The sequence below is a fragment of the Canis lupus genome, chromosome X, assembly GCF_011100685.1.
Source record: "Canis lupus familiaris isolate Mischka breed German Shepherd chromosome X, alternate assembly UU_Cfam_GSD_1.0, whole genome shotgun sequence".
Lineage (NCBI taxonomy): Eukaryota > Metazoa > Chordata > Mammalia > Carnivora > Canidae > Canis > Canis lupus.
In genome coordinates, this window is record NC_049260.1 from 117,263,115 (window position 1) to 117,284,638 (window position 21,524).

General features: G+C 43.5%; 1 protein-coding gene and 1 pseudogene across 1 annotated transcript; one reads left to right on the plus strand and one right to left on the minus strand.

Annotated features, from left to right (window-relative positions):
* LOC100684056 overlaps positions 1-21,524 on the plus strand; it is a 93,555-nt pseudogene that overhangs the window by 40,035 nt on the left and 31,996 nt on the right.
* LOC612247 (probable G-protein coupled receptor 173) lies at positions 4,191-7,153 on the minus strand. The gene is given in 3 exon segments (XM_038588472.1): positions 4,191-5,710; positions 5,713-6,622; positions 6,849-7,153. Coding segments are annotated over 2 exon segments (1,113 nt in total). The 5' UTR covers positions 6,434-6,622; positions 6,849-7,153; the 3' UTR covers positions 4,191-5,318.

The following is a 21,524-nucleotide window of genomic DNA, read 5'->3' on the forward strand; positions in this document are numbered from 1 at the left end:
CAGACACTTCTGCCGCTCAGACACTGCTGACCATGCCCTCTTGCTTCAACCTCTTCCTTTACATTCTGAAACACTTCATGCTTTCACCTTTCCTTTCATCTCCTGGGCCACTATCCCAGCATTTACATGGTCTTCCGTTTCTCTCTAACTGCAAATGTGGCCATTCTCTAACATTCTCTTCTCGGCACACCCGGTTTCTTCTTGGCTTCACAAAGTCTTTCCATACAGATAATATAATTCCTAATCTCCAGCCCAGGTCTCTTTTTTTGAGTTCTAAACTCATACCTATTGGACATTTCTACCGACATGTCAAACTCAGCATGTCCCAAACCATACTCCCCTGCGCTTGCCCGTGAAATCTGATTGTCCTACCATGCTCTCTATCTCATTCCATAATACCAACATCACCTACTGACTCAGGAATAAAACTCCAATCATCTGGTTCTACTTCCTTCATCTCTTACATTTCATCTGTTGCCAAGTAGAGCTGATTCTTCCTGTTTGCTGTTTTTCACATCTGTTTCCTCTATTCTCTTCTTACTGCCCCCATCTTAGTTTTTAAGATTTAGATTATTGGGGTACCTGGGTGGCTCAGTGGTTGAGCATCTGCCTTTGGCTCAGATTGTGATCCTGGGGTCCTGGGATCGAGTCCCGTGTTGGGCTCCCAACTGCTTCTCCCTCTGGCTGTGTCTCTGCCTCTCTTTCTGTGTGTGTGTGTGTGTGTCTCATGAACAAATTAATAAAATCTTTTTTAAAAATTTAGATTATGCTCCAAAAGCCTCAGAATTAATCTTTGAGTCTCAAATCTCCTACCTGTAACTTTCAGAATTCTCATGCGTTATCACTTTGATCTTGTCATTCCTCTGCTCAACCATTTTCAATCCCCCCTTGCCAAGCCTAAGTATCAGCAATTTTTTTTCTATAAAGAGCCAGATAGCAAATATTTTTGGCCTTGCGGGCTATATGGCCTCTGTTCCAACTACTCAGCTATGCTGTTGTAGCATGAAAGCAGCCATAGACAATTCATAAATGAATGAGCCTCACAGTGTTCTAATTCAATTTTATTTATAAAGATAAGTCGTCAACTAGATTTGGCCCAAGGGCCATAGTTTTCCTACCCCTAGTCTAAACTGAATAAATTCACTTTCCAAGAAGATTGGCATTAAAAGTCCACCATAAGGGACACCTCGGTGGCTCAGTGGTTGAGCATCTGCCTTTGGCTCAGGTTGTGATCCCGGGGTCCTGGGATTGAGTCCCACATTAGGCTCCTCGTGGGGATCCTGCCTCTCTCTCTGTCTCTCATGAATGAATGAATGAATGAATGAATGAGTAAATAAATAACTTTCTAAAAAGTCCACCATAAATTTATAGCCCATTACTTACCAACATAAACCTTATTTTCTAAACAAGCATTAGGTATATTGTACTTCTCTGAACATACTTTCTCAATCCCATGCCTTTCTCCATGCTCTTCCCTCTACCTGCAGCGCTCTGCCTTGCAGTCACTATCTCTCTCAAGGGGCTTTGAAATGTAGGACATTAGATGTGCTGTCTGTTTTCAAAGACCAGAGATTAAAGACACTAAAAGACAAATAATTTGTGAAGTTCATAAACCAGGACTCTAGAGGGTGCTCACATTAAAACACAAATTCAGCATTGTTGATGAGCCCAAAATATTTCAACTGATGATTTAGCCCATACATCATGGAAATAAACACCATACCCAGCAATAAGTTCCCTGATGTTGACACTGAGCCTATGGAAGGTAATGGGCAAAGGGGAGACATTTTGCCTTCAGTGAAATGTAATGACTATACAATCTTCTCTGTGTTATGAATTCCTTTTTCTCCACCTGTTTATGTTTCCAATGTGCTTTCCTTTATACATATTATTACCTATTCTAGAAACATCACAAATGTTGAGAAAATATGCAAACGTGATTGTGAATTATAAAAATGAAAAGCAAGGAACTATTCCTTATATGCTTTCATGTATAATTTTATCTGATAAATTTTCATAATTATTGCCTGTAAACAACAGCAGACTTACTTCCACAGGACTGCCAGAAGCTAAACAAATTTAGTGTGAAACTATATTACTCACTGAATAAAAGATCCATTCAAGATATACTAATTCAAAAATATTTCCAGCTCAGTATAATCTATTTATTTGGAGGGCAAACAACTATTGCATCCATATTTGGCACATACTAGAAGTCCTCAAGGGGTCAGGTTCATAAAGTGTACTCGGCACTGGATTCTCTGAATGTTTATCTCTTTATCAAATTAGAAAGAACTGCCATAGCTCTTAATATCTAATTCTCAATGAAGACTTACATAACAATATCAAGTATTAGTTGGGTTCTAATAATCACTTGCACCCCAAGGAAAGATAAGTCCCTTAGGACAGTTCCATAGCATACAAAATAGATTCTTATTTTAAGCATTTCAGTGACTGTTTTTAGGTCTGCATAACAAACACCAGAGTGAACCCAATTCTCTTAAATTGAACTAATTTAAATGGCACAACAAGGAAAATATGATGCCTGTTAAATTGATTCACATTATATAAAACCCAGGGGAACATCAGCAAGCCTCTTTCTCAGGGTGAAAAAAAATGGTGGAAAGAACTTAATTATGGGACCTAGAGCCAAAACTATTATGAACAAACTTTGGGAGAGAATGCAGGACTATCTGACAGCAAAACAGCACTGCTACCTGTAGGTTCCTCCAATCCAATGTTTCCAATTAACGCTCCAAGCATTACCTTGGGGGAGGAAGAATAGAATGGCCTGGGCTAGAAATTAGGGTAGAAAATCCATGAGACTTTTATTAAGTATCCACACATTAAAATAAGTTGCACTTCATAGGTTATTTGGCAAAAAGCACCCCAAAGCCTGTTGCTATATCTTAAAACTGTAAAGGATAAGAGCCACCAACATCACTCCTAGCAATGACATTCTGTTGACCTGCCTCCAGCTTAGTCTTCCATCCAAGTCTTAACTTCACACCACCATGCTATAGTGATTAGGAAATTTTGTATATAGTGGTGTGCTTTCATAGGCAAACATTACTGTGTATCTTGGGCAGGTCTTGGCCATCATGAGTGGAACTGATATACAGAGCCAATAGTATTAGCTTTGCTTCAACTCTTGAAGGCAGTAGATTGTGCTAATATAGACATTTTTTTCTGCATTAAGGCAGTTTCTCAAGTGGATGTTTCCATTTTTATCACTGGAGTATTTATCTTTATTAAATGCTTTAAGTAGCACTCCCTATTTTCCAATGCCGAGCAGAATTATGGGAAAACTAATTAAAAGATGAGATTTTTCAAAGTACTTATTTCAGTCCCTTGAAGAAATGCATGAGAAGCTGTTCTTCATTTCCCAGAGATAGGGTAAAATTCAATTGTCACATTAAAACCCACAGACTCGGGGGTGCCTAGGGGGTGCAGTCAGTTAAGTGCCTGACTCTTGTTTTTTTTTTTTTTTAAACATCCAATATAGCATTGTTCTTTTCAGTTTTCCATTTACAAAATCCAATGGTGAATCCAGGCAGTTAGAAAAAAGAAATGGAGGAAAACCCTCCAGAATGTACCCTATCTACTCCCACCCCTGTGGTCCCCCCACCCCACTCCCTGGGAAAGGCACTCCCATCACTATCACTGAGAGAACAGGTACCCTCACCCCAGCCTCTCAGCCACTCTGGCCTGCCTTTCCAGGGCCACCCCACAGCCAGGCTCATTAACGTCTCTCCTGCCTAGAGTGCCCTCCCCATTCCTCTTGGGCCAAGGCTTCCCCAGTTCTGGGGCTGTCTTGGGGATAGGGAGGGAGCTTAGGACAACAGCTTCTATCAGGAAGGGAAAGGGCGTAGATAAATACAGATCTCCCACTCCCCCAGGAAATGATAGGGGGACAAAGAATCTGGGCAAGGCCAGGCAAAGGAATGCCAGCTTAGCTCACCAGTCCATAAGAACTGGCAGTGATGTAAGCCCAGAGTGGACTCTGCCCTGGAAGGGAGGCTTGGGCTCTCCCACCTGGAGAATCTGGCTGCAGTCTGCTCCACTTTGGGTGGAGGGAGGAAGGGGGAGAAGGCTACTCAGGGGAAGGAAGTTGTGCGCTGAGGGCCCAGGAGGCCAAGGGCTACCGAGAGGGGCTTGAGGCCCCTGAGGCTTGAAGGGGACAAAAAGAGGTCAGATAGGAATGGATCAAGTCCACAGTGCCTTGGAGCTTATACCACTATGTGTTACACCAAGGCCACCCCCTAACTTTTCATCTTCCATAGAATAGTGTGAACCCAGGAGACAATTCTGGGGTTGAGTTCTGCTCTGACCCCAGGCACTGGGATCCAGTTACTCTGGGGAGTTTGGCTCTCTCCCTACACTTCCCTGGGAGAAATGCTCCTGCCTGTATGGCACCCACATCAGCCTTAGTGGGGCTGGAGTGGATTTCCATCCTCAGGAAGAGGAGTTGGGGGCTGGGGATCCAGGAGGCAGCTCGAAAGAATGCAGCCAAGCTTGGGTCTCTTCAGCTTGAGGCGTGCAGCTCACATCCCAGGTCCTAGCCTGGGCCCATCCTAGGGGTCCTTCTCCCTCCGCTTCTGGCTTCTTGAACAGCTGCTCAAGAAACATTTAGGAGGTCTGGACATGGTAGGAAGGGAGAAGAAACCAGGCTTGGGACCAGGGTTAGCTTAAAACAACATTGCACACAACATAGCAATTAAACATCTCTGCTCCCTGGGGACCCAGCACCCCCTTTGGTCCCTGTTGTAAGCAGATGAATTTCTCCCCAACATCCAGGCCTTGCTAAAGGACCCAGGAGGGGAGGGTGCATGGGAGCAGAGGGGGCAATAAGAGCTCTGGAAGTCTATTTTACAGGACAAATTTCTGCCTTCTGGACAATGTCAGAAGGAGAGACATTAAAGCAAGAAAGCCTGTCTTCTCAACTGTTAGTAGAAAACCCTGCATTTTCAGTCTTGTTTTCTTTTTCTGAATTGTCACTTCTGAGAGAAAGAGGAAGAAAGAGAGAGAGAGAGAGAGAGAGAGAAAGAGAGAGAAGAAAGGAGAGAGATCGTAGAAGTGGAGAAGGAGGCAGGGGAAGACAGGCCCCACAGAATTAGAAACACCTCTTTCCCAGTCTCCCACTCCAGGCTCCAACCCTGGGGAGGTGTTGGCAAAGGTGCCTAGATTCCAGGTGGTTCGAGGGGCTAGGGCTGGAGCTCAGAAAGAAAGGCTCCTGTGTGGGGCTCACCCTTCCCTTACTGCTGGCCCCATCACGGTAGCCATGACCTTCTCCCTGCCTGTCTGCCTACCAGCTTGCTTCACATGACACAGTAGGGTTCTCTGGGGGCCGGGGCACCTCCTGTGCCCCAGCAGGGGGCGTGAGTCCTCAGGCACTTCTTGAGGTCCTTGTTGAGCAGGAAGCAGACGATCGGGTTGACAGGAGCCTGGGCGAAACTCATCCAAACAGCGATTGCCAGGTAACGGTGGGGCACGGCACAGGCTTTCACAAACACTCGCCAGTAGCAGGCCACAATGTATGGTGACCAGAGGAGCAAGAAGAGCAGTGTGATTGCGTAGAACATACGGCCCAGCTGCTTTTCACCCTTGACCTCGTCCATGCCCAGGAGCCGTCGGCTGGCTGCGTGCCCATTCTGCCTGATACCCAGCAGGGTTGGTGGCATGGGCCCACGGCCAAAGCCAGCGATCCAGCAGCCTGGCTGGTGGCCCCAGGGCCATGGAATGTCCAGTTCTGGCTGATGGCTGGCACCATCTGCACTGGCTTCATCTTGCGGTGACGATACTCGAAGAGGAGGAGCTTGCCATAGACAGCATGTGTAGCTGCCATGAGCACAGCCAACATAAGCATGAAGCCCAGCGTGTCATTGGCCTTGAAGTAGCGATGCTCAAAGATGCACTGGTCCTCCTCACGGATAAACTTGTAGGTGCCCACATCAAAGACGGGTGGGAAGGCCATGGCCACAGACAGGGTCCAGGCCATGCAGATGACAGCTGCGCATGTCCAGAGTGTCATGCGCTTAGCGTAGAAGCGGTGGTGGGCGATGGCCATGTAGCGGGTGACACTGATGCAGAATAGCATGAAGGCCGCATGGAAGCAAAAGAGCACGGCCATAAAGGCGACAATCTTGCAGCTGAGCGCACTGAAGGTCCATGAGGAGCTGTGGCGCACAGAAGCCAGCACAAAGGGGAAGCAGACAGCAGAGCGTATGCCGTCAGCCAGGCACAGGTCCAGTAGAAAGTAATAAGGAGCTTTGTGCAGGGCACGCTCCTTGAGCACCAGCAGGGACAGGATGGCATTGCCTGCCAGGCTTACGCACATGATCAGTCCCAGCAGCACCAGCTTCACGTAAGCTGATGCCGATGGTGGGGACAGTGCGCCACTCACCTCTTCGGGCTCTCCAGTAGTGTTGGCCATACTGAGGGGCGGGTGCTGCTCCCAACCCTATGGGATCAGCCAGTCCAGTATTATTCGATGGGCCCTGGGGGACTCCATCAGTTGTCCTGCTCGGCTGCACCAGCCAATTCCTTCAGGCACAGGTGGAAACAGCAGAGTTGCTTGGCTGGTGGGCACATACCATAGCAGGGAGTCAGACCAAGAAAGATTCTGGGTGACTCAGTCAGTTAAGCATCTGTCTTCAGCTCAGGTCATGATTTCAGGGTCCTGGGATCAAGCTCCGCATCAGGCTCCTTGCTCTCAGGGAGCCTGCTTCTCCCTCTCCTCCCTGCTCGTGCTCTCTTTCGCTTTCTCACTTTCCCAGCAGTGGCTTCCTCCCTTTAGCTGAGAATCACAGCAATATCCTCAATGGGGAGTGAGCACAAATCTGTGCTACCTGGGTTCTCGCAGCAGAGCTGTGTTGGAATCCAGGGAGGGGGTTCAGGCTGTCTCACCCACGATAAAACACTGCCCAGGCTACATTGTGGGACCCTCAGTGATCTGGCGGCCAGTGGCACTCCTGCTTCTGTTGCGTGGATATAGCAGCCGGCGGGTCTAAAACGCAGACATCAGGGGAAGCAGGCACCGAAGGGGTGCACCAGGCAGGATTGGGGGTGTTGGGGAACACCAGGGGGGCAGCACATAGCATTGGGGTGCCCAGCTAGCTGGCAGGTGAGGGTCCAGGCAGGTGCTTCCCCCACTACACACTCCCACTCCCATCTTCATGCCACCGCCAAGCTGGGAGGGGGGCCAGCGCTGGCCCCTGCCACCCGTCTGCCCGCCTGGCTGCCGGTCTCCCCTCCCCCGCCCCGTCTGCCTGCTGGCCGCCGCCTTTTGTCCTCAAAAGACACGGTCCCCGCGGGGCCTCTGCCAAGCCTCTAGCAGATGCTCAGGGGCCAAGGCTCCTCTCTGGGAGCACTCTGGCCATGGCCTGGGAGAGCCCCAGGCTGGGGGGCTCTCATCCAGGCTCACCCCGCTCCCTGGGCCTGATGGGGATGGGGAAAAGGTGCAGGTCTACAGCCAGAGGCAGCAGCAGAGGTGGTGTTGGGGAGGGGATGGACGCCAGAAGTGCCTGACTCTTGATCTAAATTCAGGTCTTAATCTCATGGTCATGAGTTCAAGCCCTACAGTGGGCTCCACACTTGGCATGGAGCCTACTTTAAAAAAAAATTTACAGGCTTGACAATCTCCTCTCTGTTTTGGAGTTCAGAAACTTTATGCAGAGAATGGTAAAGCAAGAATTACCAGAAATGGTTAGGAAAGCCCTTGGCACACAAAAAACGATACATAGATCAATGGAACAGAATAGAAAACCGAGAATTGTACCCACAACTATATTGGCAACTCATTTTTGACAAAGCAAGAAAGAATATAGAATGGAAAAAAGAGTCTCTTCAACAAATGGTGTTAGGAAAACTGAACAGTAACATGTATAAGAATGAAACTGGACCACTTTCTTACACTATACACAAGAATAAATTCCAAATGAGTGAAAGACCTAAATATGAGACAGGAACCATTAAAATTCTAGAGCAGAACACAGGCAGCAAACTCTTTGACCTCAGCCTTAGCAATTTCTTATTAGACATGTCACTGAGGGCAGGGAAACAAAAGCAAAAATGAACTATTGGGACCTCATCAAGATAAAAAGCTTCTGCACAGTAAAGGAAATAACAAAACTAAAAGGCAGCCTATAAAATGGGAGAAGATATTTGCAAGTGACCTATCTGATAAAGGGTTAGTACTCAAAATCTATAAAGAATTTATCAAAAAAAAAAGAATTTATCAAACTCAACACCCAAGAAACTAATAATCCAGTTAAGAAATGGAGAGAAAAATGAATAGACACTTTTCCATAGAAGACATCCAGATGGCTAACAGACACATGAAAAGATGCTCGACATCACCCATCATCAGGGAAATATGAATCAAAATCACAATGAGATACCAACTCACACCAGTCAGAATGGATAAAATTAACAACACAGGAGACAACAGGTATTGGTGAGAATGGGGAGAAAGGGAAACCCTCTTGCATTGTGTGGGAATGCAAACTGGTGCAGCTGCTCTGGAGAACAGTATGGCAGTTCCTCAAAAAGTCAACAAATAAAAAAAAAAAAAAAAAAAAAAGTCAACAAATAGAACTGCTCTGTGATCCTGCAATTGTGCTATGAGGTATTTAACCAAAGGATACAAAAATACACATTTGAAGTGATGTATGTGTGTGTGTGTATAAAACATTTTATATATATATGTTTATAAAATATATAAAAATGTTTATAAATATGTATATATATGTAATGTATTCCATATAACAAAATACTACTCAGCCATCAAAAAGAATGAAATCTTGCCATTTACAATGACATGACATGGATTGAGCTAGAGTACATTATGCTAAGTGAAATAAGTCAATCAGAGAAGGTAAATATCATATGATTTCACTCGTGAATTATAAGAGACAAAACACATGAACATTCAAAAGGGCAAGAAAAAAGAGAGAGAGAGAAAGGTAAAAAAATCATGAGAGACTCTTAATTACAGGAAACAAACTGAGGGTTGATAGAGGAAGGTGGGCACTTGTTATGACGAGTGCTGGGTGTTACAGGTAAATGATGAGCCACTGAACTTTACTCCTGAAACCAATGTTAAACTGTATGACAGCTAACTAGAATTTAAATTAAAAAAAAAATAGAAGCACCCTTGGCAAATCCCATATCCCATTCCAGCTTCTTTTGGGAGTGGGCACCATAGTAGACATCAAGGACCTACAAATAGAGAATGATAAAGCTTGGAACAAAGTAGTGGTAGCCCCACACTGGGTAGAGAGAAGGGCTCTGTATGTTCTCACCTTAGCCCTAGTGGAGGGTGTCACAATGCTGTGATTAGATGGAAACTTTCTAGGGAAGACTAAAGCAAAGAATTATTAAAAGCTAAAAGGAAGTTGTGAAGGGTGTTTTTCCCTTTCCATTTCTGAGTTTTGTTTGAAAGTCAACTTCTTAGAATTATCTTCGGCCTTAGAGAACTAAGAGAACAAGGCACAGCCCAAATAGCAGAGGGCAGGGAGCTGGATTCCTAAAACTGGCTATAGGCTCTTAAGAAGATAGAGACAAGATATATGAGTTTTCCCTATAGGTTGCCTATCCCAACTCATCAAAGCAAAGAAAATGGGGTTTCAGGGAAAAAAACATGGCTTAGGAATGAAAACATGCTTAGGGAATGTCTTGTGCATGTATTTGGTCTCCCGGGAGCCTTACATCTATGAATGCCAGATTGGAAGCCCCATCAACCAAAGTAGGGACCCCCCAAACCCCCGCCAATAGTTCACATTCACACTCTAGAAACCTTCACCCTAAGCTGTACCTCTGTGGCTTAAAGAGTCAGTTCACCAACCAGGGCTCTAGCCAAGAAGGAAATCAGTGCCTGGGAATAACAGAGCAGATTTATTTTGCTGCAACAATATAATCCCAACACTAATTCAATAACTTATATACAGCAACTATAGGTTTTGAAAATAGTACAAGATGGGATTTTTTAAAATAACATTTTACTGACTTTCAAAATAGCTGTCACTGTTACTAAACTGTTGAGATTGCCCACAATCTCTAGAATCTGTACACAAATTGTTTTCTGTAGAAGGTTTACATCGTGCCTAATATGTGTAAAGGCAAAGGGTTATTAGGAGATTATAGAGTAAATTGTTCATGATTGTTCACCAGATCAATCTGAGGCCTGTCCAAGTTACTGAATTTGTCCTTCAACTTGATATTCTTAAGAAATGTGCGACTCAAACTGGAGAGATATTCTCACAAAATGTTGAGGTAAATACACTTTAGGGTTCAAATCTGTTATAGCATTCCCCATATTTTCTTACCTATTTTTATTGCCTGGTACTTTTATCTGAATAGTCATAGGCACAAGGCTATTGCAAATCATGTTTTCAGTTGCCATAGTGCTTTCTATTTTAAAGGAATAAATGCAACTCCCTCTTCAACAAAAACATTTCTCTCTAAGGAATTGGTAGATAAGTGGTACACCACACACCCCACCAGGGTCTGCTCAACGTGGGACATTTTCAATGGAGCAGAAAAAAGAGAAGTTTGAAATCTCATTGCCTTCCTTTTATTCCAGCCGTTGCCACCATCTTATCACCTCCTTAGGAACCATGATTCACATTTCAATAATTTGCTGGTTACATGTAACTACCATGAAAGGTGTTTGTTTTTAAAGAAAATACAAACGCACATACAGGGAGAAGTCAGAAACAGACTTGTGTGCTGATTCTCAATGAAGATTCTTCTTTTTAGTTACTTTGCCTAGACAAGACACCATGAGTCCCCCTGTCTAGCTTGGTGACAGGGCTTGCATGGCTCCTCTGCTTTGAACATACCACGGACATCTACTAGGCACCTAAGGAGAGGGTATCCAGGTGACCAAAACTCCCAAGGGCCACCCTCTAGTCATGTGATCTGTCTGCTGCCTACATTCTGACCTGTCCCTCTCAGACCCCCAATTCAGCTTCACGCTTCTTTGGGAGTAAATCTGGGAGTTCTCATCTTCTGTCTATGCCTGAATTGGTAACTGATATAATCAGCCACTCCCTCACCCTTTTTTTTTTCCTTTCTGGCACCAAGAATGAAGGTCTATTTCCCACATCCAGACACAGGGCAGTCAGGGAAGGTTTCAATTAGTCTGTGGTCTGGTTATTGTTTATGAATGATCAGTAAGAGGGTTTCTCTCTGCAGCGAGCACTGGAAACTCCTTGGACCACACAAATGCTGCTAATGGTGTGCAGGAGACTCTCTCTGCACTCCAACTTCCTTAACTGATTTCCCCCATCCTGCTTACAAGGATAGTTCCTCAACAACAATGTAAAGGGAGACAGAGGGATTCAAGAGGAAATTAAAGCTTTCAATCATATCCAAAACCTCAATTTCACAAATGGAGATTCAGAGGACAAAAGATTAATGATGCCATGTGGTGGAATTAGACCAGTGCTGAAGATAAGTTTGCTCAGGATTCCCCTTGAAGGCTGTGACCATATCACAAGCATGACTCCTAAGGGGAAGCACCTGCTGCCCTGGTCTTTACTGATGAATGGTTTTCCTGTATCTGGAATAAATATCCTCATTGACCTATTAATGCAGTTTCCAGTGGCATCCAAATAAAGTGGAGAAGGATAAGAAGCCAATGCTAGGAATGGATTCTTCAGCAGCAGAGTGAAGACCTAGTCACTTGGTTGCCAGTTGGCAAGGATCCTCACAAGAATAAATGGATGCCTCTAGAGAAAAGCAATGAATTCTTAGACCTAAGAATGAGTGTAGCTAGCAGTGTGGGATGGTATGGAAAGCTTGGGCTTCAGAGTCAGGCTGACTGGGGTTCTAGTTCCCCTTCTAGAAGGAACTAGCTACCTACTAGTGCACAGCCTTAAAGCTGAGATGGAACTGGCTATTCTTTCTTTCCCTCCATTGGATGCCAGGGTAAAGGAGTCAGATCTGACTGGCCAGATATTGCCTTCCTCCTTTTCCACCTCATTTGCATCCTGCTGGAAGCTTCATCAATAGCTCAAAGCAAACAATTATCCCAGGCAGAAGAGGACTATTCATCAATCAACAGTGGACAGGTGCCTTCGATGGATACTTAATCTCTCTGAACCTTGGTTTCCTATTTATAAAATGAGAAGAATTCTCCATCTGGCAGGTCTGGAATGAGGCTAAAATGACAGGATAGCTAAAGGGTCATATATGTAGGAGATGCCCTCTATAGTCAGATCTTGGACTTACATTTCTGGCAGAGTTCTTTTCTACCACAAACACACACCACCACCCTGAAAAGAGGTGCTTTGGGCGAATGCACTAAGTAAAGGGAACCTGGGAGGTTGGTTCCAGCTGGTGCTGGTAGGGAGTAAGGTGGCAGTAGGGACAGTTTTATGAACAAGGAGCCACAGAACAAAGCGCCATCCTTTGAGGTTGAGGCTCCTACAAATCAGCAGGTAGTAGAGGAGATAAGACACAAGGAGACAACATATCTTGCTTATGGCTTTAGGGATTTCTAAAGCATCCATCAAAAACCCAAACTATTTCCTGGGAACTAGAATGTAACTAGTGTGAAGATGAAATTTACTCAACTGCATGGTAACTGGGCTGTCTGAAGCAACCATGTGGCAACAGATGGATGAGGCCTGTTTGGAGCTCAGCCAAAGAATCCAGAGTTGGAAAGAGTCCCAGGTCTGCAGCTTTGCCCAACCCCAGGGGTTCTGGTCATTGAAAAACTAATTCTCATCTCAGTTCTAGTATCATCAGGATGTGACAGCTAATGACACCGACCATGGAGGCCAGCAGATTTCCTCTACTCTGAGTCCACACACACCAAGGCATCTCCCAATAGGAGCTTTGCTTCCTTGTGTATAGTTTCCTAAAGGGCAGAGAAAATGTGGCTGTATTTCTGTCTAAATTACACTGTTGCATTGTGGTCTATACTGTTGGGTCTCTTTAGCAAGATTTAGATTTCTGCTTTGGGCCCCACACTTAATTCTTAAGGATTTTGTCTCAAAGCCAGCCTATTTCTTCCCTGTTGTCCTCCTGGACTCTAGCATTTCTTTATCTAATCAAAGATAAAGAAAGCCACTGGGTGACTATATGTGGCTTGTTTCTCCTAAAATAGTTTCCCTTCTATGTGATATGCAGGAATTCTAAAATTCTGGGAATTTGACTAATTTATTGATGCTGGCTAGAGGGGAAGGGCCCACATCGATCACCATGGTGACTGAGGAAGCCCCATTCCTCTCAGTTCCCTATCACAAGATACCAAAGCACCTGGAACAAACATCTTTGAAGTATTAAATGTGAGTAGCACTCTGGGGTTAGGTGGAAAACGTTAACATCCGAACTTCCATGGTACGGAAGTCCTCGTGACATCCATAGAGCTTCTGAAGGCACCCCCAGAGGCTGACTCTCTCTTGAACTTTATTCTTACCTGCCAAAGGAACAACTTAGAAGGGGCTCTTGGGCTCCATCAAAGGAGGCACAGGGATTTCTATAATATTGTATGCAAATGCCAGAAGGAATCTCACAGGACTAGTCATCTCAATTTGAAAGATACAGAATTTGCAGCCCCCCAAAAGTGAGGTCACTCCCCAGAGTTACAGGGACTTAACTGCAGAGCCAGTACTTAAACTCAGCTCTCCTCGGGTGCCTGGCTGGCTCAGTTGGTGGAGTATATGACTTTTGATCTCAGGGTTGTGAGTTCAAGCCCCATGTTGAGTGTAGAGCTGACTTAAAAAAAAAAAAAAAAAAAAACCACCTCAGTTCTCCTGCCTTTCCACGTCATCACACTGCCTCTTGTGTCCAGGCAGTACTGAGTGGCCCAACACTGAACATATTCAAGAAGAAGCAAAGGCAGAAGTAACAGTGAGGGCCTGCAAGCCCTGGGGCTTTTTTCAACCCCTGAAATAGCGCTGGCTCGAGCAGTTGGTTTTGGATGACAGTCTCTTTCAGGTAACTGCTTGTTCTTTCATATTGTTTCCTTGACCCTTTGATCCTCTTCCTGTTGAAAAGGGGTGGCTTACTTCATGTCAACAGTGGAAGGAGAGAAATAGGACCTCGGTCCTCCCTTGGCGCTTCTCATTCTTTTTTTGGCCTCTGTGGGGGAATGGCTGCACTAGTATGGTCCTTGAACTGGTGACCACTAAGATGTAACCAGTCCCATCTGGACTTTTGGGTTGATATACTCACCCCTGGAGCCCATTTGTCACAATCTTAAAGTCCCTACCTACAACCACTTCCTCAGCCTGACCCTAGGCTTCTGTGATCTCATGTGTGGGACACCTAGAAATTTCTGGATCTGCTGCATACCATATGCAGGCCATGGAGAGCCAAATCCTTATATCTAGCCACCTTCCTCCATCACTTGCTGGGGCTCTAAACAGAGAGAGAGGAAGAAGTCTCTTTGCTTTTAGCTTTCCCTGTGGAATAGCCTCCCAACTGCAGGATCTGAGCCTATGGAGGGGGGTCAGGACTCATGTATCTCATACTACCTTCCCTTACAATAGCCTTCTTTCTCTTCCCAAAGTCTACTTAACCAGAAGGAATGGACTTTGTTTTACCTCCTTTACTTTGGTGGTAGAGACTTCCCTTGGGTCACAGTCAACTCCTTTTTCTGGGGAAGTAAGGCTAACAACTAAGCCTTAGTGGTAGAAAAAGAACCTACACATATTATGGCTGAAACCCCATGACCTGTGTTGGCCAGGCATGGGTTTTGATTCAGAAACCTTGGGATGGCTAGGAACTAGAGATTAGCAAGGAAGCAAGTACACTGGCTTAATATTCCCAAAATATGATATCTACCACACAGGTAAAAGCAAAGATACTCTACTCGAAATAGGACAATGGACCCGGGGACAGCTAATAAGTATCCCTCTCTCACTCATGGCCCTGAGAGTATGTCCAGGACTTACTAGGACCCCGTTGGAAAACAGTAGGAAAAGGACCACAAGTGGGTAACCCTGGGGAAGTCCCTTTCCTTTTCTGGACTTCAGTTTCCTCTACTGCAAAATGAGGAACATGAACTAAACAATCTTTAATCTGGTTAAGTGTTCTGATCAATCAAAAATTTTAAAAATATACATGCAGAAAAAAACTCTGCTTAGCAATAAAGCTCTGCTGGGCAAAACAGGTTTTTTTCTGATGATTCAGGAGATGCTAAGGATCTTTACTGCCTTTGCATCAATAGGAACATCAACCCTTGTGTCCTGGAGCTGCACCAAACTGTGAATTTGTAGGAATTTCCAATTAATTGAACATTACATAAATCAAATAAATTTCTGGCAGCAATCACTTTCATTTACTTTATCTTAGAACTTTATTTTTTTTTTAAAAAAAGAAACTGACAAGATTTGTACTTATAAATTAATCTGCAAGATATGCCTATATAATTTGTTTTCATTTTCTTATCCTGGATATTTTTTATGATTTAGATATCTGATGTAGCTATAACAACAAAATTAATATACATGAACTCTTTCTCTGAGGACGTTACATGTGAAATCCTCCTATGGAAGTAAAAAAAATGCTTGAAATTGCCTTTGATTTGAATGTTCAACAAATAAAATCTTTCCACAAAGAACATCTTATTTTTTATTTTGAGATTTTATTTTGCTCAGGCAACATGGAGCTCTAAACTTGATTAAAACGTGTTTATGGGCTCTTGTAGGGAAGGAAATAAAGACACCTGCAGGAAAATAACAATCAAGAACCTTTTTCTCTGTAGCAAAAGTCACGCTTCATTCCAACCTGTAAAGGTCAGTCAGTCCCTGCTGGAAACAACAGTATACTCTTATCTACAGTGAGATAGCAGCTCCCCCATGAGGCCTCATCCAGAACTGAGAGGGAAAAAAAACAGATCTGAGCAGAATTTCGGGTGTAGGATCTCTCTGAGTTTGTCCCTTGAATCTCGGGATGGCTATGAGTATGGGGAGAGTGGGTGGGAGGATGAGGGCTTTGAGCTAATGCTCCTTTGGAAATATCCTGTTCCCTTTTATGTTTTACTCCATTAAATTCTCTGGTTGAAAGGGAAGTTAGATTCTGGTGAAATATTAATAAACTATAGACTGCAACATTTGAAAAGGTAAATGATCCACCGACTTCCACAATGCTTTCCAAAGGGAGTCAGAAAGGGAAGAAAGGAAGGCAAGGAGAGAAGAGCCAGCAGGGAAAGAACCAGAGGGAGGAGGGCAGGGGTGAGAGAGACTGCGAGAAAGCAGGGAGAGGAAAGAGAGAGGGAGCAGGGAAAGGAGGAAGGAGGGAGAGAGAGACAAGGTGGGGGCAGGAGGAAAGGAAGACAGAGACAGGAGAAGGCAAGAGAGAAGAGAGGAAGAGAGAGGGAAAGCCCGAGCCAGCAGCTTGGCTTTGCTCACCGGGGCACTTCATTTTCTCAAAGTCAGTCATCCTCTTGAGGACCTGATTCAGGCCAACGAATTTAACTGATAAAGCAGAAACCCATGGGTCCATGTGTGAAAGAAACAGCTCTGTGCTACGTGACCGGCGCGTGAGGCCTCACTGGTAACGAGGTAGCCTAGAAACCCAAGTTTCTAAAGCTTACTTTTCCAGTCTGGAATGAGAGCAAAAGGGATGGGCCTAGTTGTGGGAGCATCGTCCTCAGGCTGGGATGAGGGCTGCAGGAGGAGTTACCCCCACTCCACACTCTCAAGCACACTTTGGAGGCGGCGCAGTGGTCTGCAAGACACAGTGCCTGCCATCTCTCCTGGCCAGGGCTGGTGGGAGCCACCTGCCAAATGCTTTCTCTTTAGGCCTCGCTCCTTTTTCCAGCTGCATTCACGCCCCGCCCTTCTGTTAGGACAGCGCAGCACTGCCTGGGATAAGTTCCAGTGGGTCTCCCTGGCTGAGATCAGGGACTGCTCCAGTCTCAGAGAGGAAGACCTTTGAGACACCCGGGGCTCCTCTTCTACCCACCCAGGTCTAAGCAGCAGCAAGGCCCAGCCCTCCATCAGGTGGCTTACTGCTAACAGACCCTTTCTCCATCTGTTCTTGCTTGATTTCATCTGGTTTCCTCATCAGAAGGTGACTCAAACGTCCCTTGTCTGTGCCTAGCATGGGCATTGCATTCTATTATTTAACTGGAATGCCTTTAAACCATGTTTCTTTCCCCAGAAAGAGAAAGTCCTAGGAATAGTGTTGAACAGTAGCAGAGCTCTGACATGGTTTTCACAGTGCCTTGCCTGTGACCCTACCCCTGGTTTACATAACAAACTCTGCTCTGGCCTTCCGTTGGCTATAACTTTTCTCCAGGGGAGAAGAGTCCACAGAGGTAGGAGGATGTGTCTCCCTGGAGTCCATGCTACGTCCTTTCAGGTACCAGTTTGGGCACCCAGGACCTAAGAATTCCCTTCCTAAATGACTTCAGCCTCCTTCCGAGACCTGCTCACATGTCTTCTTATGGTCTGTCCTCCTGGGGCCAACCACACCAAGGCATGTTCACCCTGGTTCTAAGGGTTGCCAATGGGTGGCCATTTAGAAGGGACTTGAATTCATGGCCTGGGGCATCCACACACTGGTGCAGGAGATCCCTCCTGAGGTGTGGCTGAGCTGGGATGGGAAGAGAAGTACACCCATCACCCTCGGGCACAAAGCTCTGAGCAGTCTGAGAATTCTAAATTGCATCCTGCCCTCAAGATTATTATGAAGGTATATTTGTCAAGGTGGAAGGACAGAACATATTGCATTTCATAGCCTATTAGTGTGATTTATAACTTTTAAATATTTAGATAAAGTGATATGTGGACCTCCATTTGTACTCTTGTCCCAGGCTCTGCAAATGTTAGGAGTGGGCCTGTCTTGACATGCTGAGTATAGGTGACTTGCCAAAAATGTTATCTAATTTTTTTTTTTGTTATCTAATTTTTTATCCAATTTTTTTAATCTAATTTTTTAATGTTTCAAGTTTTTATTTAAGTTCTAGTTAATTCTACCCCTGAAACTAATAACACACTATATGTTACCTAAATTGAATTTAAATAAAAAATTAAAATGAAATATCAGTATCTGTAAAAAAAAATAAAGGCTATATTCTAGTTAATAAACATAGAGTGTAAAATTAGTTTCAGGTATAGAATTTAGTGACACATAATGCCCAGTGCTCATCACAACAACTGCCCTCCTTAATAACCATCACTCATTTACCCCATCCCCTACCCACCTCCCTCCATCAAACCTCAGTTTGTTCTCTATAGCTAAGTCTGCTTCCTGGTTTGCCTCTGTCTTTTTTCCCCTTCCCCTATGTTCATCTGTTTTGTTACTTCAATTCCACATATGAGTGAAATCACATTGTTTTTGCCTTTCTCTGACTGACTTATTTCACTTAGTATAATTCTCTCTAGCTCCATCCACTTCATTGCAAATGGCAAGATTTCATTCTTTTTGATGGCTGAGTAATATTGCATTGTATATATATACACCACTTCTTTTTTTATATATTCAGAGAGAGAGAGAGAGAGAGAGAGAGAGGCAGAGGGAGAAGCAGGCTCCATGCAGGAAGCCTGATGTGGGACTCGATCCCGGGTCTCCAGGATCACACCCCGGGCTGCAGGCGGCGCTAAACCGCTGTGCCACCGGGGCTGCCCTATATATACCACTTCTTTATCCATATGTCAGTTGATGGACATTTGGGCTCTTTCCATAATTTGCCTATTGTTGATAATGCTGCTATAAATATCAGAGTGCATGTGCCCCTTTTGAATCTGTATTTTTGTATCCTTTGGGTAAATACCTAGTAGTGCAATTGTTGGATGGCAGGGTAGTTCTATTTTTAACTTTTTGAGGAACCTCCCTACTGTTTTCCACAGTGTCTGCACCAGTTTGAATTCCTACCAACAATATAAGAGGGTTCCCCTTTCTCTGCATCCTCGCCAACATCTGTGGTTTCCTGAGTTGTTAATTGTATCCATTCTGACAGGTGGGCAGTGGTATTTCATTGTTGTTTTGATTTGTATTTCCCTGATGGTGAGAGATGTTGAGCATCTTTTCAGGTGTCTGTTGGCCATCTGGGTGTCTTCTTTGGAAAAATGTCTATTCATGTCTTCTACCTATTTCTTAACTGGATTATTTGGTTTGAGGTGTTGAGTTTGATAAGTTCTTTACAGATTTTGGATGCTAACCCTTTATCAAGATATGTCATTTGCAAATATCTTCTTCCATTCCATAGGTTGCCTTTTAGTTCTGTTGATTGTTTCCTTTGCTATGAATAAGGTTTTTATCTTGATGCAATCTGAATAGTCCATTTTTGCTTTTGTTTCCCTTGCCTCCAGAGACGTGTGTAGTAAGAAGTTGGTACTACCTACGTCGAAGAGGTTGCTGCCTGTGTTCTCCTCTAGGATTTTTATGGTTTCCTGTCTCAAATTTAGACCTCTCATCCATTTGGGATGTATTTTTGTGTATAGTACAAGAAAGTGGTCCAGTTTCATTGTTCTGCATGTTGCTGTCCAGTTTTCCCAACATCATTTGTTGAAGAGACTGCTTTTTTTCCATTGGATATTCATTCTTTCCTGTTTTGTCAAAGATTAGTTGCCCACATAGTTGTGGGTCCATTTCTGTTTTTTGTTATGTTCCATTGATCTATGTGTCTGTTTTTTTGTGCCAGTACCATACTGTCTTGATGATTACAGCTTTGTAATAGAGCTTGAAGTCTGGAATTGTGATGCCTCTGGCTTTGTCTTTCTTTTTCAGGATTGCTTTGGCTATTCAGGGAGTTTTGTGTTTCCATACAAATTTTAGGATGGTTTATTCTAGCTCTGTGAAAAATGCTGGTGGTATTTTGATAGAGATTACATTAAATGTGTAGATTGCTTTGGGTAATACACACATTTTAATTATATTTGTTCTCCCAATCCATGAGGATGGAATGATTTTCCATTTCTTTGTGTCCTCTTCAGTTTCTTTCATAAGTGTTCTACAGTGTTCAGAGTACAAATATTTTACATTATTGATAAGGTTTATTTCTAGGTATCTTACAGTTCTTGGTGCAACTGTAAATGGGATCAATTCCTTAATTTCTCTTTCTGCTGCTTCATTATTGGTATATAGAAATGCAACAAATTTCTGTACATTGATTTTGTATCCTGGAAGTTTACTGAATTCCTGTATGAGTTTAGCAATTTTTTGGTGGAGTCTTTCAGGTTTTCTACATAGAGTATCATGTCATCTGTGAATAGTGAAGTTTTGACTTCTTTGCCAAGTTGGATGCCTTTTACTTCTTTTTGTTGTCTGACTGCTGTGGCTAGGACTTCCAGTACTATGTTAAACAAGAGTGAGAATGGACCTCCTTATCTTGTTCTTGAGCACAGAGGAAAAGCTCGCAGTTTTCCCTCATGTAGGATGATATTAACTGTGGGTCTTTCATACATGGCCTTTATAAGATGAGGTATGTTCTCTCTATCCCACTTTGTTGAGGGTTTTTATCAAGAATTGATGCTGCACTTTGTCAAATGCCTTTTCTGCATCAATTGAGAGGATCATATGGTTTATATCCTTTATTAATGTGGTATAGCACATTGATTGATTTGAAAATATTGAACCACTCTTGCAGCCGAGGAATAAATTCCACTTGATCGTTGTGAATGATTCTTTTAACGTACTGTTGGATTAGATTTGCTAGTATTCGTGAGAATTGTTACATCCACATTCATCAGGAATATTGGCCTGTAACTCTCCTTTTTATTGGGGTCTTTGTCTAGTTTTGGAATCAAGGTAACGTTGGCCTTGTAAAATGAGTTTGGAAGTTTTCCTTCCACTTCTATTTTTTGGAACAATTTGAGAAGAATACACATTAACTCTTCTTTAAATGTTTGGTAGAAATCCCTAGGGAAGCTGTCTGGTCCTGGGGGCCAGTTTGATTACTGATTCCATTTCTTTGCTGGTTATGGGTCTACTCAAATTTTCTGTTTCTTCCTGTTTCAGTTTTAGTAGTTTATATTTTTCTAGGAATTTATCCATTTCTTTCCAATTGCCCAATTTGTTGGCATATAGTTTTCATAATATTCTCTCATAATTGATTATCCTTCTGTGATGTTGGTTGTGATATCTCCTTTCTTATTCATGATTTTACTTATTTGGGGTCTTTTATCTTTTCTTTTGGATAAGTCCAGCTAGGGGTTTATCAATTTTATTAATTCTTTCAAAGAACCAGTTCCTAGTTTCACTGATCTTTTCTACTGCTTTGTTGTTGTTTCTGTATATTTATTTCTGCTCTAATATTTATTATTTCTCTTATTCTGCTGGCATGAGGCTTCATTTGATGTTCTTTATCTACTTTCTTTAGGTGTAAGGTTAGGTGATATATTTGAGATTTTCTTGCTTCTTGAGGTAGGCCTGTGTTGCTATATACTTCCCTTTTATGACTGCTTTTGCTGCATCCCTAAGCTTTTGGACTGTCATATTTTCATTTCCATTTCCTTTATGTATTTTATTTATTTCTTCTTTAACTTCCTGGCTACCCCATTCATTCTTTAGTAAGATGTTCTTTAACCTACATGTATTTGTGGTCTTTCCAAATTTTTTTCTTG